The 17,140-nt window shown below is 39.0% G+C and overlaps 1 protein-coding gene across 1 annotated transcript in view; it reads left to right on the forward strand.

Annotated features, from left to right (window-relative positions):
• The window catches only part of LOC138713089 (U-scoloptoxin(19)-Sm1a-like), a 40,769-nt gene extending 25,037 nt beyond the window's left edge, over positions 1–15,732 (forward strand). The window contains exons 2-3 of the mRNA XM_069844844.1: positions 12,268–12,417; positions 15,578–15,732. Of these exons, the coding sequence (XP_069700945.1) occupies positions 12,268–12,417; positions 15,578–15,714 (287 nt within the window). The 3' untranslated portion in view covers positions 15,715–15,732. The remainder of the gene's footprint in view (positions 1–12,267; positions 12,418–15,577) is intronic.
• Positions 15,733–17,140: the final 1,408 nt, after the last annotated feature.

The raw sequence follows: 17,140 nt of genomic DNA on the forward strand, positions 1-17,140 counted from the left end.
CCAGAAATGCATATAGAGTGTTAGTTGGGAGACCGGAGGGAAAAGGACCTCTAGGGAGGCCGAGACGTAGATGGGAGGATAATATTAAAATGGATTTGAGGGAGGTTGGGTATGATGATAGAGACTGGATTAATCTTGCACAGGATAGGGACCGCTGGCGGGCTTATGTGAGGGCGGCAATGAACCTTCGGGTTCCTTAAAAGCCATTTGTAAGTAAGTAAGTAAGTAAGTAAGTATTTGATATTTTCAATACTTTCTTATCAACGTCCCACCAGTAAAAAATATGTTTATTTGTACTTTCAATGCGGAATCTAACTATATATTTTAAAAATATTTTTTCGTGGCCAAAGGCGTCTTAATTAAGAAAAATCTAAATTTCTCCATTTCCATAAAAAAACTGTTTACATGTCAATATAAACTTTAATTTCTCAGCATCAAAATAAACCATGATTTTGATCATTGGGTGAAAGGGTTTCGGAGCCACAACAGTTTAAAGTTGCTAATTTTATGAAAATACGATACATTTAAATATTTTTAATTTAAACATTATTAAGTTCTGATGCCTCAAACTTTCCACAAAGCATTATATCACAGTTGTCTACGGACAGAAAAAGTTTCATTGTATTTAAAAATTGCAAGGTCAATTTTCTCTATATTTCGGCCGATTTGAGATGGAATAGCTCATATCGATATATCGCTCTTCCGTAAGCAAATTGCATTTTCAGGCGTACATTTACTGTATTACAGTAAAATTATTTAAATTTTAATATTCCTTTCTACCATTTAAACTAACGTCATAACAGTCAAAAGCATAAATGTAAAATTGTAACAATAAACGGTACATTTTCAATACCATATGATGTAGGTCCTAACCTAAATCAAAATTATGGTGGAGGCAAGGGAGCTTAAATGATGTATTGGGAAAGAGTTAAGTGAACTCTACATGGTTGAGTGTTTGATATTGGAACACGATTCAATTATTCTAATATTATATAGGATTCAATCCAGGACAGAGATATAATGCTCTTTTCTACCTAACAATGTAATAATTTTTAAATATAAGTAAACCGTACTTAGAATGTTACAAGTTTTAACAAACTTCACAATTGATTTGATACAACCCTTCTAAAGTAAGTTCCCATTGCAAGTTATTGTTACACTCCAACATTCCAAACAAAAATGGTGATGATTATAGGGATAGAGTTTTTATGCACTAAAAGATATAATAAGAAAACAGAATGTCAGCACTAGGTTGTGCATAGACATCTTAGACATAAACAAATGTCACATCGGTATTAAATCCTTGTTTCTCTTTCCGTTTCAGAATATAGAAAAAAAAAGTTTTGATAGCCGTTTTGAGGTCAGACGGTTCCCTTTCAGGGTGAGAGTTGCTCCTACCTTGGAGGACATTAATAACAATATTAAAACAGTAGTAGATAAACCTCCCGTCTGTCTCACGTTCGCAGACGCTGCATTTTGAATTTGTTGAATTCGAATTCCAGTCCAGCCAATTAGAACAAGGTATTGAGTGAGTTGCACAATTATGTAACTGTCCACCTTCAGAGCGCCATCTCTCGGGAACTATCGGAGTTGGCTAGTGTGGATTTTGTTGTTGTTGATAATGATAATAATTCCACAAAAAAAATCGATAAATTTATTAGAAAACCGATATATTATACGATATATTGAATCAAAATTTCGATATCGATATATCGCTATATCGAAACGAAAATATCGGTATTTCGTAAAAACCGATGTATCGTTCCCATCTCTACTCATAACGTCCGATATTTTATTCTTTGGGACTATCGTAGGGTTGCCGGAAAATTCGGGACGTAGTGGGATCAAGATCTGCGTCTCGGAGTCCCGAAAATAATCCTTGGAACGCATGAATATCCCGGTTTTTAGCGAACTAGAAAGAACAGAGTTACCACAACAATATTGTCTTCCACTAAATTCCAAAACAAAAAAAAAAATCGTTTCTTGTTGGCAAACCTTGTTAGCAATTGTATCCACCACGGTGGTTTAGTGAAGAGCGCTGGACTCGTAATCCTGTGGATCAGAGTTCGATCTCCGATGTACCCCCCATTTATAAAGTGTTGGGCAAGCCCTGATCTAGGTAACACCGGTTTTCTCCGGTAGCTCCAGTTTTCCTGTGGCATCCCAACAAATCCTCTCAATCTTTGCGGGTGTAGCGTAGACTAGCCTCTACCCAACTGGCTTCATGTGGATGAATGACAAAAAATCAAGTATCCCCATTAGTTGAAAAAGTATTCGATGCGCAGTAATGTAAAACGTTGAAAAATAATAAAAGAGAAAATTATGAGGTTTAAATGTTATAGGCCTATTATTTTGTGTTATAGATAAATTTGTATTCCTATGTTAGGGAATAAAAGTAAATTGTTTTGAAGTTTAAATTGTTTGCGCGGACAGCCCGTGAAGGGAAAACACAGGCTGCTGGCCTCAGGTCTACTTGGCTCAGCAGAGGTGAACGATCATTCATCCAGTATTGGAGGTATCAACGAGATAGAAAGAGAAGACTATAGAGTGGCCATGTTGTCCTGTACAGCGCTCTTTGCGGTGCCACCGCGAAACACGGCAGATCTGAGCTAAGCGCCCACCTTTGTAAAAATTCGTCTGCTTACAATGTTGTTTAACGGAGGTAAGGAGTACAAAAAAACGAAGAAAAAACATGCCTATTGTGTGTGCTGCATATAACTGCAATGTCAAAAGGAAAAAGACAACTGATATATCATATTTCATGTAAATTTTATGAAGTTAAGTCCATAGTTTTGTTAATTAGCAGCATTTTTTTCATGCATAAATGTGTAACAACGCCCGGCATAAACAAAATAAATGGTTCACTGGTAATGTACTTAAACTAAATACGGATAAAGCCAATACAATTCCGTTTCAGACCCAGTGAAAAACAAATACAATACAATATTAAAACTGTATTTCGTCACCGGCATCCTTTATTTCTGCTCCTCCTGTCCTTACTGCTTATACAAGAAGACGATGAGCTGTAGCTTATAAGAAGTAGGCCTATTTCGAAGACAAGCGATTAATCAAATAAATGGTTCACTAGTAACAAAGTTAAACTAAATACGGATAAAACCGCTACAATTCCGTTTCAAACCTAGTAATAGCAATCAAATATTAAAATTGTATTTCGATACTCGCATCCAAAATAACGCAAAACTCTGGGGTAGGTCGTATTGTTGTTAGTATTTTGACTGGAAGGACATGAAAGAACATAATTGAGCACCCACGTGCAATAATGGGGTAAGTATGAATATATTTCGTAACTACTTACCCCATTATTGCACGTGGGTGCTCAATTGTACACTAATAATTATCTGTGGTGCCACAGCCCTTGAAAGGCTCAGACAGACCAGCCGGCTGTTGGCCTCACGTTCACATTTCGATAATAATTATACTTTACTGTAACAAAAAAACTGAAAGCGTGTTTTGTCATGTTTCACCCACGTTACAAGCTTGCAGGTAAAGGTTGTTTGCTACAGACAGGGCCTACTTTCATTCTATATCTTATTTTATAATAAATAGTTTGCAACGTGTAGAGACAATTTAATAAAATCATCCGAATCATACTCGTTCATTTTGTAGGCAATCTTGCAGGCCGCATTTAAAAGATCCTAGGAATATTAACATTTTCTTCAGTATATTTGCTAGGACTTCTTGTCATACTACATGACAATTTTGCTTAGTTTATTCTTTTAAGCATTCCTTCTAGGAATAGCTCAAGTGTTTTAAATTTAGCGTACATAAGTTTAGATTAAGTTCCTAGCACGTATTTGACGAAATACTAGGTTTTTCCACTTCAGTTTAACTGATTTATGCAAACGAAATTAAGACAGCTGACGATTCTAATGTCAGTTATCACCACGCCCACTTTGTTTTGGGCGCATAAGTTCATTACCGACGGTCGTTCAATTTTCTTCAAACATGGCGGCGCAATGACCACTCTATATCTTTCTCTTTCTAACTCGTTGGGAGGTATCGTGTGGCCAGCAATATAGTGAGGGTCACATAAGAACAGTTGCTAAACAGCAAATATTGCCATCTTGTCAGTGTTGCCAACTGTTGCCAGATATCACACGATCCTACGTACTATAAATGACTTAGGCCTACTGTGAGGAAGGAAAAGAAGTCACTTTAACGCATTAGAATTATTCGAATGTGGAACAGGATGAAAACGTTGTGTGGCATCCCTTTACTTGGCCAGTTGGAATTCTTTCCCACGGGGGGCGAGGCGGGGGTTTGGATGGAGCGAGGCCGGGTTGCGAATGTGCGACCCCTGCGTGAGGCTCGGGGCGAGGCGTTCCGTGCGTCTGGGAGGGCTACTGGTCATGACCTGCCCGCTACCGCGTTACGGACGGGCTTATCCGGGATATGCGCCGCAGCACGTTCCCACAGCGCAGTGGTGGCTCGTGCAGCACGTTCCCACGGCTCAGTGGCGGCTAGTATGACACAGTTCAGTTGTGGCCCGTGAATCACGCTCCCACGGCTCAGTAACGGCTAATATAACACGCTGACACAGTTCAGTGGTGGCTCGTGAATCACGTTCCCACGGCTCAATGGCGGCTAGTATGACACAGTTCAGTGGTGGCCCGTGAATCACGCTCCCACGGCTCAGTAGCGGCTAATATAACACTCTCATAGTTCAGTGGTGGCTCGTGAATGACGCTCCCACGGCTCAGTAGCGGCTAATATAACACGCTGACACAGTTCAGTGGTGGCCCGTGAATCACGTTCCCACTGCTCAGTGCCGGCTAGTATGACACAGTTCAGTGGTGGCTCGTGAATCACGCTCCCACGGCTCAGTAGCGGCTAATATAACACGCTCACAGTTCAGTGGTGGCTCGTGAATCACGTTTCCACGGCTCAGTAGCGGCTAATATAACACGCTGACACAGTTGAGTGGTGGCTCGTGAATCACGTTCCCACGGCTCAGTGCCGGCTAGTATGACACAGTTCAGTGGTGGCCCGTGAATCACGTTCCCACGGCTCAATGGCGGCTAGTATGACACAGTTCAGTGGTGGCTCGTGAATCACATTCCCACGGCTTAGTAGCGGCTAGTGTAACACGCTGACAGTTCAATGGTGGCTCGTGAATCACGTTCCCTCGGCTCAGTGGCGGCTAGTATGACACAGTTCAGTGGTTTTTTATTTTAGTTGGTTATTTAACGACGCTGTATCAACTACTAAGTTATTTAGCGTCGATGAGATTGGTGATAGTGATATGATATTTGGCGAGATGAGGCCGAGGATTCGCCATGGATTACCTTGCATTTACATTACGGTTGGGGAAAACCTCGTAAAAACCCAACCAGGTAATCAGCCCAAGCGGGGATCGAACCCGCGCCCGAACGCAACTTCAGAACGACAGGCAAGCACCTTAACCGACTGAGCCACGCCGGTGGCTTCAGTTCAGTGGTGACCCGTGAATCACGTTCCTACGGCTCAATAGCAGTTAACATAACAAACTGACACAGTTTAGTGGTGGCTCGTGAATCACGTTCCCACGGCTCAGTGCCGGCTAGTATGACACAATTCAGTGGTAGCCCCGTGATTCACGTTCCCACGGCTCAGTAGTGGCTAATATAACACGCTGACACAGTTCAGTGGTGGCTCATGAATCACGTTCCCACGGCTCAGTGGCGGTTAGTATGACACAGTTCAGTGGTGGCCCGTGAATCACGTTCCCACGGCTTAGTGGCGGCTAGTATGACACGCTGCATCCGTTCAGTGGCGACTCGTGTAGCACTTTCCCACGACTCTGGCGGCTAATATCACATACTGCCACCGTTCAGTGACGTCTCATGCATGACGTTCCAAATGCTCAGTGGCGACAAGTATCGAATACTGTCACTGTTCAGTGATGTCTCGTAAAGCGCGTTACCACGCTCGTGTACACGTTCCCATTGCTGAGTGGCGGCTAGTATAACACCCTGCCATTGTTCAGTGGTGGCTTGTGCAATACGGTGCCTGGTTTAGTGCAAAGCCGTAGCTAGTGACTAGTCGTAAATTACGTTGTAACAACTCGCCATCTTTCGTTTTTTGCAGGAATGACAATACAAAAACGGAGAATAGCCTTTTAAAATCAGGAACTAGAGAAGAGTAGACTAAACTCGCTTATAGCAATAGAGCAAGTGGACAGCTTCAAATACAAACGAACTATCCATTGTATAAGTATATGACAGTTAAACGACTATATAAGAGTTTTTATTAGTAAGACATGGCAGCACTGAAAAGACTTCTATTGGAAAGGATGAAGAAAAGTGGAATAGAAACCACTTTTTTGGCTTCTAGAATTCATTGCCGCTATGATTTCAGTGACTCTGAAGAGGAATTTAGAGATTTCACTTGCCCTTGAGAATTCCGGAATGTTGGTAGAATGGATGGCTTGGGGTTTCCAAGTGATTCCTGGAAAAGTCTCTATTGTTTGCTTATAATGTCTGGAAAGTCCTGTTAGTGGTAGTTACAGAAATTTTAACGGAGGGAAAGAATCGTGTAGTATAAAATTAATACGAAGGCTTTTATGAAACATGAAAATTTTACCAGCATATTATGAAATACGAAAAATGTTTTGGTGTTAACAGGATCGTGAAAATCTTTGTTCCATGCCGGTAGCAGAAATTGTTTGAACTATTAAATCACTAGCTACAGCTGGGACCGAACACAACCAGTTGACTGAAGTGTGTAGCTCAGCTCTCTTCCTTGCATTACTTCCACTGACATGCTGGCGTTTGTCAACATATCTGTCTGTCAGTTCTCTTTGTCCTATAAACCTGTCGAGCAGGCTAAGGTGATCAAGAGATCTATTGAAGGTTGCAGGCACTCAGGGGATACAATTAAAGTGCTAAATACGAGCAGATGTTCCGAACTATTAGGTCTACAAACACAAAACAGAAAACCAGACAAGGAGACTCATGAAAGCGACACACTTTTACATTACTCTACGTTTTACGGGTTTCGTAAGAGTTCCGTTCCTTTACAATATGCAGATAAGTAGTTTATTTCCGTGAACCATCATTCAGAAGACACACTCTTAAATGAAATTATTTGATACGCACAAATAAAAAGCTGAAGTACGGTATCTTTTTCTGTACTACACACAAATATTATTTCCTGCAATTCCTAAATTGAAACATTTGACTTCATATTAGACCCTCTTTTCCTCCTGTTTGAGTGAAGAAAGTATGGCGGTCTTATTATGTACGGACCGGATTTTTATGTAATTACATATTATATTCTTTTCAAATTAACCGTATATAAATAACAAATCTTTGCGAATCTTGTAATTACCATTAATATATTAAAATTTGATACTACATATTTTTACATATTTACCCCACATTACATATTATGGCTTGTTATTACATAAATCTACATATTTGGAGGTTTTATTCATTTTTACTTCCCTAAAAGCGGAAAAAAAAAACTTCTGCTGGGGAAGTTTACAACTTCAAATACACAGATTTAAAAAGCTTTTTATCTACCCAAGAAAGGATATATTTCAGGACGAAAGATAAACGTCCTTAGTTCCAGAAAGTAATAGCGGCACGCACCCCATACCGCCCACTGTAAATATGAGTGAACAAAAGGCAACCTTTTTCATACAACTACCTTGCATTGTAAAAATCACTCAGAAAGTAGCGTTGCCTTCATGCGGTGGAGTGGGACGAGGACGACATGATTTGTCTCGAACTATAATTGCTCTACACACGTCTTAACAAGCCGTTCCCATGCAATTTGCAACCTTACCCACCCTCTTCCTAATCCTTCCAGGGAAAACCCGTGTCAAGTCTGACATGAGCCGCAATAAAGTAGCCGACTTTTGGAAAGAAGCTGGAGTAAAGGAACAAACTGGAAAGCTGTTCAAAGATTAAAATAAATAGCTTTTCAGGTTATTGCTTGACCTCTTTACTTTAAATTTAGTAGACCTATACGGAAATGGGATTTTCCGAGCAATTATTAAGTATGGTTCTCGGCTGGAATAATCCTACCCTTCTGACTGAGACAGGAATGTCACTTTTCAAACAACAGTTTGTAAATGCCTATAGTTTGAAATATTAGTAGATACTTTGTTTCTTACAGGGAGCAGCTAAAATGCATGTGTCCCACATCTCCTCTTATTTTCTCCTAATCCAGTACAGCGAAACAGTGCTTGCAGTTCTGTTGTATCATTCATTTCACTCAGTTCTCTAGTTTTAGTACTTACAGTATAAAGTGCAAGTGAGTTTATCTACTGCTTTTAACTAACTAAAATGACCCCTGTATCTTCAACCCTAACGACAAAAATAAAATCATGGATTGCGATGGACGAAGCTTTCACTACAGATGGAAAAATAGTAATGTGTCAAGTGTGCCGTAAAAATTCGGGTGCTCTATGAAATGACAACTGGAGAGTCTTACCTATCCTGTATCTGGCAGATATTGATATTAAATGTTTTCATGAATTTACATATTTTGGTACATATTCAGCTTATTTTTTTTACATAAATATGCACATATTTGACACCTTGATATTACATAAAAATCCGGTCCCTACTTATATGTAAAAAAGCAGTAACGAAATAAGGTTTTTAAAGTTAAGGAACATTAGGCCTCTATATAGAAATTAGTTTAAAATACCAATACATTTTCTCCGCGCAGTCAGTCACATTCAGTATAAATGACATAGAATATAAAGAAAAGAAAGTGGAATTGGTTGGGTCACTGGCTAAGAAGAAACTGCCTACTGAAGGATGCACTGGAAGGAACGGTGAACGGGAGAAGAGTTTGGAGCAGAAGAAGATATCAGATGATAGACGACATTAAGATATATGGATCTTATGCGGAGACTAAAAGGAAGGCAGAAAATAGGGAGGATTGGAGAATGCTGGGTTTGTAGTGAAAGACACCCTTGGGCAGAACACTGTGACTAAATGAACTGCCTTGATTGTTGCTCATTTTCACATTCACACCTGACACTGATCTCTTTCTCTGAATGACTGACTTCGGAAGCACAGCATGCGAAAACCGATAACATCAGTAAAAGAAGAAAGAGATTTTGTCTGTCTGTGCTGTGTCAATGACGAATTACCGGGACAGAGAGTACAGTAGATATAATAATAATAATAATAATAATAATAATAATAATAATAATAATTTATTTAACCTGGTAGAGTTAAGGCCATACGGCCTTCTTTACACTCAACCAGGAGTTAGTTTGAGGATAAAGAGAGATGTTGTTGCTCTTTACCAGTGAAATGAAGGACAGAGGATGGTTGTACCTTGCGATCTTTCCATATGTGCAAAAGTTTTAGGCAGGAGTTCAGAACCTAGAGTCTTGTATTGTACTTACGTGGGAGGGGTGTAACATGTGGAGATATACAAGGTGGAAGGTAAGGTAGTACATTAATTTTAGGGTGTGATCCCTTAAAATATAATGAACTAAAAAGTATAATACCATTTTGCTCGTTTTTGCGAGGTTTTTGAAGAAATAATACCTCTATGCCGACATTTCGATCGCGAATTTTACGAATACTGTTTAAAATACGATTTAATTTCTTGTATAACAACGAAGAGAACGTTTGTTATGTTCACGTTGCAGCAGTATTTTAATTAGAAAATTCACAGATTTCGAATTAATCGATTGAAGAAACATTGCAAACATTGATTGTTGAGTGACGTATAGAAGGTTTAAAAATCTGGCATCGCTGTCGGGACGGCAGTCTCGTAGTACTCGCAACTGATCAGCTGTTGTGACGTTTACATTGCATTAGTGTGCCGTTGGACGTACAGCGATACAGTTTAGTTTATTTCAAAACTACGAGATGCTAGAGTTCACAAATCGTGAGTACGGATGTCAGACTTCTTACCACTGGGCTACACACTGCTCGTTAGGTTTACTACATTATAGACGGACGACTTTCAATGAAGAGACACCACAGCAATGCCTTGCAGTGGGTACGTTTACACGAGTGAACCGCGCGATAGAACTTAGCTTTTCTGTCGACCAAGAGTCGGCCCATTCTTTTTGCCGTTAAGTGTACGTCTATTATCAGTAGGCTTGGAGACTTCGGACCCAATAGAGCAGTTCAGTGAGAAATCCGCATAACGGCGTACTGAGTATAGTGGTAAAGCGTACAGTGGGTGGGGGTACTGTAGAATGAATGCCAACAAATACGCAAAGGAAAACGCTCTGGATTTGAAGGTTCTGACGAATAATTTGGTTTCGTACAAACCTATTTTCAAACTATTACACGGTTAGAAAAGTCAAGGCAAGAAATGCCGGAAGCCCTCAAATTAGTTGAGGAAATGACACAGAGATTTAATGAGACGCCGGTCATTGAACATGTAAAACAGAAGTGGAAATCAGTTTTATGTAAAAATAACGGATATGGAACATTGTGTAATATAAACAACAAATTAGTGGACATAAAGTCACCAGAGATTAAAGGACTGTCTCTTAGAGACTGCGATGATGTTAGGTTCATTCGTTTTGCTCCTATCACGTCATGCGACGTAGAGCGCAGCTTTTGACAGTACAAACTGTGTTTGGCAGATAACCGAAAAAGATTTACGTTTGAGACACTGAGAATGTATCTTGTAGTACATTGCAATTCGGTACTGTAACTGCACTTCCTAAAGACGATCAATAGGATAAATGGAGAAATTAAAATCGCTACATGCTTATTTCCACCATTAATATTTTGTATAATTAAACACAAATGCTTATAAAAGATAGGAGAATAAATGCTTTTCACATTCTTTTGACATTGTCATTGTATAATGTATATTTACTTTCAGAATGTACATATGTGTTTGTTTCCCCATACTACCGTACTCTATTCTAAATAGCAACGTTGTTACCTGAACACATCTCTACCTTTCACTACCTGCCGCGAGTCAACAACCTATAGTACATGCACAGTAAACTTATTGTATCGGGTCCCAAGTCTCGAAGCCTGATTATCATTCAGTACATCTCACTTGACGATATGTGTCAGAGGAAGAACAATTGTTTGTATGCATCTGAAGTCTGACTAGTGTAATATGTAGCTAGTTGGCGATGTATGCATTGGAGGGAGAAAGGAACTGGCCACCCTACCCCATTATCTCCTGGCCTAGTTGCCTCATGAGTGATGGCATATTGATGTTACTGTCTTCGGACAGTTGGCTAAACAACAAAATGATGACAACGAATATTCGACTCCATCATCCCCGGGATTGGATCCCGGGCATCGTAAGCTAGAGCTTTGTTAACTGACACCGTTTGTGTAAAATATTTTGTGCGAGATCGTGCGTATTTGCTTGTTTTCCGCACAGAACCAATACGCGGTAAGTGTGAAATACCACATTCAGTATTCCCAACGTAACACACATAACAATTTCCCTCTTCTTACCGCTTAAACGCGACATTCATTTTACTGCTTTAGGCTTTTAACATATTATTTTTAGAGACGTTTAACATAGTAATAATTATAAATTGGAAACTTACCACTGCAATTTCACCTAAATTGCAATGTTAATTATTATTTTCAAATATTTGCAAAAATTAAGTAAAGTCTACTACTCCACGAAACTTATTGCATTCCTGATACAAGTAACATTAAGGAAGCCGTGAAAAAATCAACGAGATTCCAGATGCCGATGTTATTACTGCAATATGTTATATAAATAATATTGTTAAAATATTAAAATGAAAAATAAATCATTACATAACCTTACCGTTTGTTTTAAGTTCGCATTTATAGACTGGGGCGGGGGGGAAAGACAGACGTATATCACGGCCTGCTGGAGTATAGTAAACACAGAAAACATTTTACAGCAACAATGTTGAAGAAATATATTTTGGTGTTCCGAAGTTGGCGTCATTAAACAGAAACCAACATGGAGATTTCATTGCAACTAATTAGAAATTCGTCTTTCAGGTATGTAATAAACGATCTTCGCACAAAATAATGTACGATACACGAGCGGTATGTTTGTTTTCATGTTCTCGGGAATTAAAAAAGCTCAACTACGTTTCATTTTTTCAATCTTTTCCTCGAACATGAAAACGTCAACATACCGCTCTTGTAACGTATATTACTATTGTATCTTCAGTCAACAGTCCAGACGTCCAGAGGGTTTTCTCGGGGTACTTCCGTTTCTCTCTATATCGCCAGCACATCTACATTTCCCATTCATCACGTCACCTCCGTTTCTGCGGCCGATGCAGAGTCGTCTTTGTCACGTCTCGTTCTTTCATTCCAGACGGCTCGGTGCAAGTGAAGCTGGAAGAACCCTGCTCTAGAGAGGGCGGCATTTGCCTGCCGGCCGACGAATGTCCGCGGGGTCAACTGAGCTTGAAGAAAGGACTCTGTCCTCTTCAACAGGCGTCTGGAGTCGAATGCTGCCATGGTCGTAAGTTTCGCTTTACGTTACTCAGAGATTCAGAGATATAATATAGTTTACTTCAGAGATCTGTAGTTTATAAACAGAGTAGGGCGAAGTCTCCATGTTGACCTCAAGCGGTCCGATTTAGCATTGCAGATATAGGGCGACTGAAATTGTCGTTTACTTTTTGTTCAGTAACGCCCAAACTGAGGATGATTATAGAGCCATTCCAACCAAACTACGTACGATTTAAAGCACACTGAAATGTGATATCTCCAACACCGAGAAGTGAAAATCCGGGGCACTATTTCATCTTTAAGGGGGAACTCTGGTGAAAAATTAAGAAATCACGATATTTAAAAAAATTATCGACTCTATTTAGACTGAGCTCGAAATGTAATTAATTTTTATTCTCATGACTATTTTCTAGTTTTTGAGCAAATATGGAGTAAAAGTTTTGATAACTTTGCCGCAAGGAGCGAAAAGTTAACGACAGATTCCTGCTCAGATGTACAAAGTTGTCTGTAATATAGAATATGTACAAATTAACGCGGTATTTCCACATCATAATTTGTATTTTATCAACATTTTCCATTGTTGCATATCCGGTAAAATTAATAATCCAATAAAAAGAATTGCCAACGAGAAACATAATTTTACTCTTCACATTGTTGTGGACAGCGGTTTTAAGTAACCAATTTCCTGGTTGTGGGTTTTTCTGAGGTTTTCCCCCAACCAACTGAAGCAGAATTTGGGAATATAAAATGTAGAGTTCCCCAGGAACCAATTTCAGGTCCATTATTGTCCCTAGTCTATGTTAATGATTTAGCTTCAATCATAAATAATTTGTCCCAGCTAATCTTATTTGAAGATGGCATAAGTATGATTATCTAATTTGAAGATGATATAAGTGTGATTATCTAAAGTGAACAATACGATCACTTTCTAATACAGTGTTAAATCTAATTAATAAGTGGTTTAGTTGAAGTAAACTAGTCGATAAAATCAGTGCAGTCAAATTTAGTACTACACATAATAGTTCTTAGTTTTCCTACAATATCAGATAAAATGGAACTGATCTCAAAGAATCTACAGTAAGCACAAAGCTTCTTGGTTTGGACTTGGACAGTCACTTGAACTGGTAAAAACATGCACTCACGCACACAGAATATATTACTCCTAAACTGAGTTCTGCCCATTATGCATTTAAGATCCTTGTTTCCTCTTTGCTATATACTCGTAAATATGTTTAAAATAGCTTGCTTTGCATACTTTTTTTCTATATTGAAATATGGATTACTAGCCGTACCCGTGCGCTCCGCTGCACCTGTTAGAAATAAATATAAAGTAATTACATAATTAAAATAGGACGTTTGATCCAGGGAAAATTCGTGTTTGACAGAAGGATAAATCGTTTAATATGTTACTTAATTTAAATTGTATTTAAATAATTAAAATGCGGTCATTTCGGTCCAGAGAGCAATCATTTGGTGCAATGACAATTCCTTTAACATGTTTCTTAATTGTTATTACATGCAACCATAGTTTAATGAAGATTGACATATCATTCAGTTTTGATGTGTATACTTTATATTACTTGCTATATGTTTCAGAAGTTACTGTAATAACATTGTAGAATTATGTCCATCTAGAGAAACTACACTTTCCAATGGTGAAATAATAATTAAACAATTAATTAGCTTCCGATATTACTTCATACAAACACAGAAACATTGTCTGTAGGCTATGTTTAATAGCTTTCGATTGTTGTTGTCCAAGGCCCCTTATAGACGAAGTCATTTGTTTTTATTTCAGTACAGCGCCTTAGATAGCGTTGTATTTCGGTTTTAACGGTAACATATATATGGAATTATCACTACATTAACACATCTATTATTTCACAAAACACACACTGAACGAATTAAATGTAATTATGAAAGCCGCTTATAATGCTAATATGAATTTCATTTCAGAAACTTTAAAGATTAAAAACCACTAGTATTCCCGCTAAGCGGAATAATACAGAGTGATTTATATAGAACTGACACATTTCTTTCATTAATTGTTTCAAAACGAATTGTGCTAGCTACAACTTATTATACCTAAAAGTAGAGGAATTTTGGGAGATTATTTACCTCTATAGCAAATGTTGAAAATGTCCTCCATCCTGCATAAGGCACAACTCAACACGTCGTTCCATGTTACTGGCCACTCGTTGGAGGACTCTGTTGTCAATAGCTTGAATCTCCTGTGTGATGTTGTGCTTCAGATCGTCCAATGTCTGGGGACGTGTGGCGTAAACCCTGTCTTTTAAGTAACCCCATAGAAAGAAGTCCGGCATTGTCAAATCCGGAGATCTCGGTGACCACAGGTTCCTGGAAATTATTCGGTCGTCAAAGAAACTTGCAATTAGTTCCATGGATTCATTTGATGTATGGCATGTAGCGCCATCTTCCTGGAAATATCCTTGACTCAGCTCTACATCGTCCAGTTGCTCAACAAACTCCATGAAAACCAGTCGGTACTCTGCAGTGTTCACAATCTGGTTAAAAAAAAAAAAATTGGCCCTTTTCACTCACCAGAGATCCAGTTGTTTCCAATTTGTTTACCAGTCCCAGTATTGTGTTTTCTTTTGGGAGGATTGCGAACACCAAATTCTCTCTGGTATGCCCTTTGAGTAGCTGTAATTGAATTCGTAATCCAGTATTGCTTCGCAAGGAAGAGTCGTTGATTTAATGTGTATTGCATTTTCACGTCGACACAAAATGTCGAAAACAGCTGCCAACAATAGGAATAAAACATAAACATCTGCGCATCTAGTGCTGCCAACAATAGGAATAAAACATAAACATCTGCGCATCTAGTGACAAGGAATCGAAACTCCAGAACATTCTGCTTAATTTGGTGCTAAAATTGGGTCAGTGCTGCCAACAATAGGAATCAAACATAAACATCTGCGCATCTAGTGACAAGGAATCGAAACTCCAGAACATTCTGCTTAATTTGGTGCTAAAATTGGGTCATTGAATGAATTCCCAACGGAATAATTAAAGAAAGAAATGTGTCAGTTCTATATAAATCACTCTGTATAATTTTACCCCCGAGACGGTTATCCAAAAAAGCTAGATTTAGCGGGAAAACCGCTGAATTGGCAACACTGGCTATAATGTCGTTTTCCTTATTGCAGTTTCCATCTTCGAGAGGCGCTGTCGGCAGCGGGGAGGAGCTTGCTTCCCTCAGGGCTCCTGCACTGAGCTGGTCTGGTATAAGGACGCCGCGGACTGCGGTGACAACGAAATGTGCTGTATCTTGGACCTACGCTAATAAACGCATTATTTAACACGCTGTAGTTTTAATATTCCCCTTCTGTCAATGACAGGAATAGAGTGGTAACCATGCCACTACTAAGATTTATTTAAAATCATCCGTCCTCAAGTGAGGTTGACCACTGGGATCCGGAATTAACAAACATAAAAGATAAAGCAAATGAAACGAGTAAAATAATGATTCGATTTGTACATTAAAACAAAAATTTACGTGTTAACATATAGATGATAGTGTAGAATTTGAAGAGAGGCCTTCAGAATTTCCATTACAATCTTCTGAACCTCATAAAAGGGAATTTTAAAGGATTTAAGGATATTACATGTACATTTTGGTAAACAACTCCTCGCTCCAAATAGTAAGTCTGCAACATCCCAGTTGTAAAGCGAAATGCCATATTTTTCACTGAGGTATGGAAGACAGGGTACATATTTAGCTCGCTTGTCATCATTTATCTGCAGTTCTTGATTCGTGTCTCGTTCAAAGCAAATCGTAGGGTCTAAGACCATCGCTTTCTGGGTTCTTCTATTGATGGCAATTATATCGACTCTTCTATGAGAATCATCTTCAGACACACAATGAATCTCCTCATGTACTTCCCATCCTCTGTTTCTTAGCAGGTTGGCAATCCCTGTACGGGCACGATGGTGTCTGTTGTTACGCAGTAGCTCTCCCTTCTTACAGAACCCCAGTACGTGGCCAAGTGTTTCAGTCTCGCTGCAGCCGGATTGGCGACAATGGGTAGTACTGAAGGTTCTGCCAGGGACAGATCTCACTGCGGTGACGTTGCAAGACATCTTGATGGCATTGATGTATTCCGAGGACGAAAGACACTTTTTAGAGGAGATCCAGGAGTTGGCTTTGGGACATTCTTCAAATTTACAAACACCTTTGCCTTTATGTGGGAGCTGGCACCATGACTGGAATGATTGTTTTCTGAGAACTTCTCTGAGATGTTTTCCTTTAGTTTGAGGAGTGACGCTGTATGGAGCAATCTTTAGGCGCGTGAGAGATGTTTGCTTCTCCTCTTCTAGATTTCTAATGTGATGTAGATGTGCATCATTCAGTCGCTTACAGATGTTATAGTGTTGAATACTGGCTTCTCATTCAGCTCTCAGAATTCCAAGACCTCTTACGTTCTTCGATACATACAGCATGGGATTCGGAGTGTCATCTGGGAGGGACAATATTTCCTTGATTACACTTCTGATAATTTTATCAATATTTTTCAAAACATTTTCAGGAAATTGGTTGAGTGGGGCGCATTGCAAGGGATAAACAAGACCTGGCCATATATATTCGTTAATTATTTTCATTTTTTGGTCTGGTTTTAACAACATGCATCGGACGAGATTGAGATCACGTGACAAATTAGTTATAATTTTCTTTTTATCTAATTTTATTTCGTCATTAAAGTCAACACTCA

The sequence above is a fragment of the Periplaneta americana genome, chromosome 14, assembly GCF_040183065.1.
Source record: "Periplaneta americana isolate PAMFEO1 chromosome 14, P.americana_PAMFEO1_priV1, whole genome shotgun sequence".
NCBI classification, from domain to species: Eukaryota; Metazoa; Arthropoda; class Insecta; order Blattodea; family Blattidae; genus Periplaneta; species Periplaneta americana.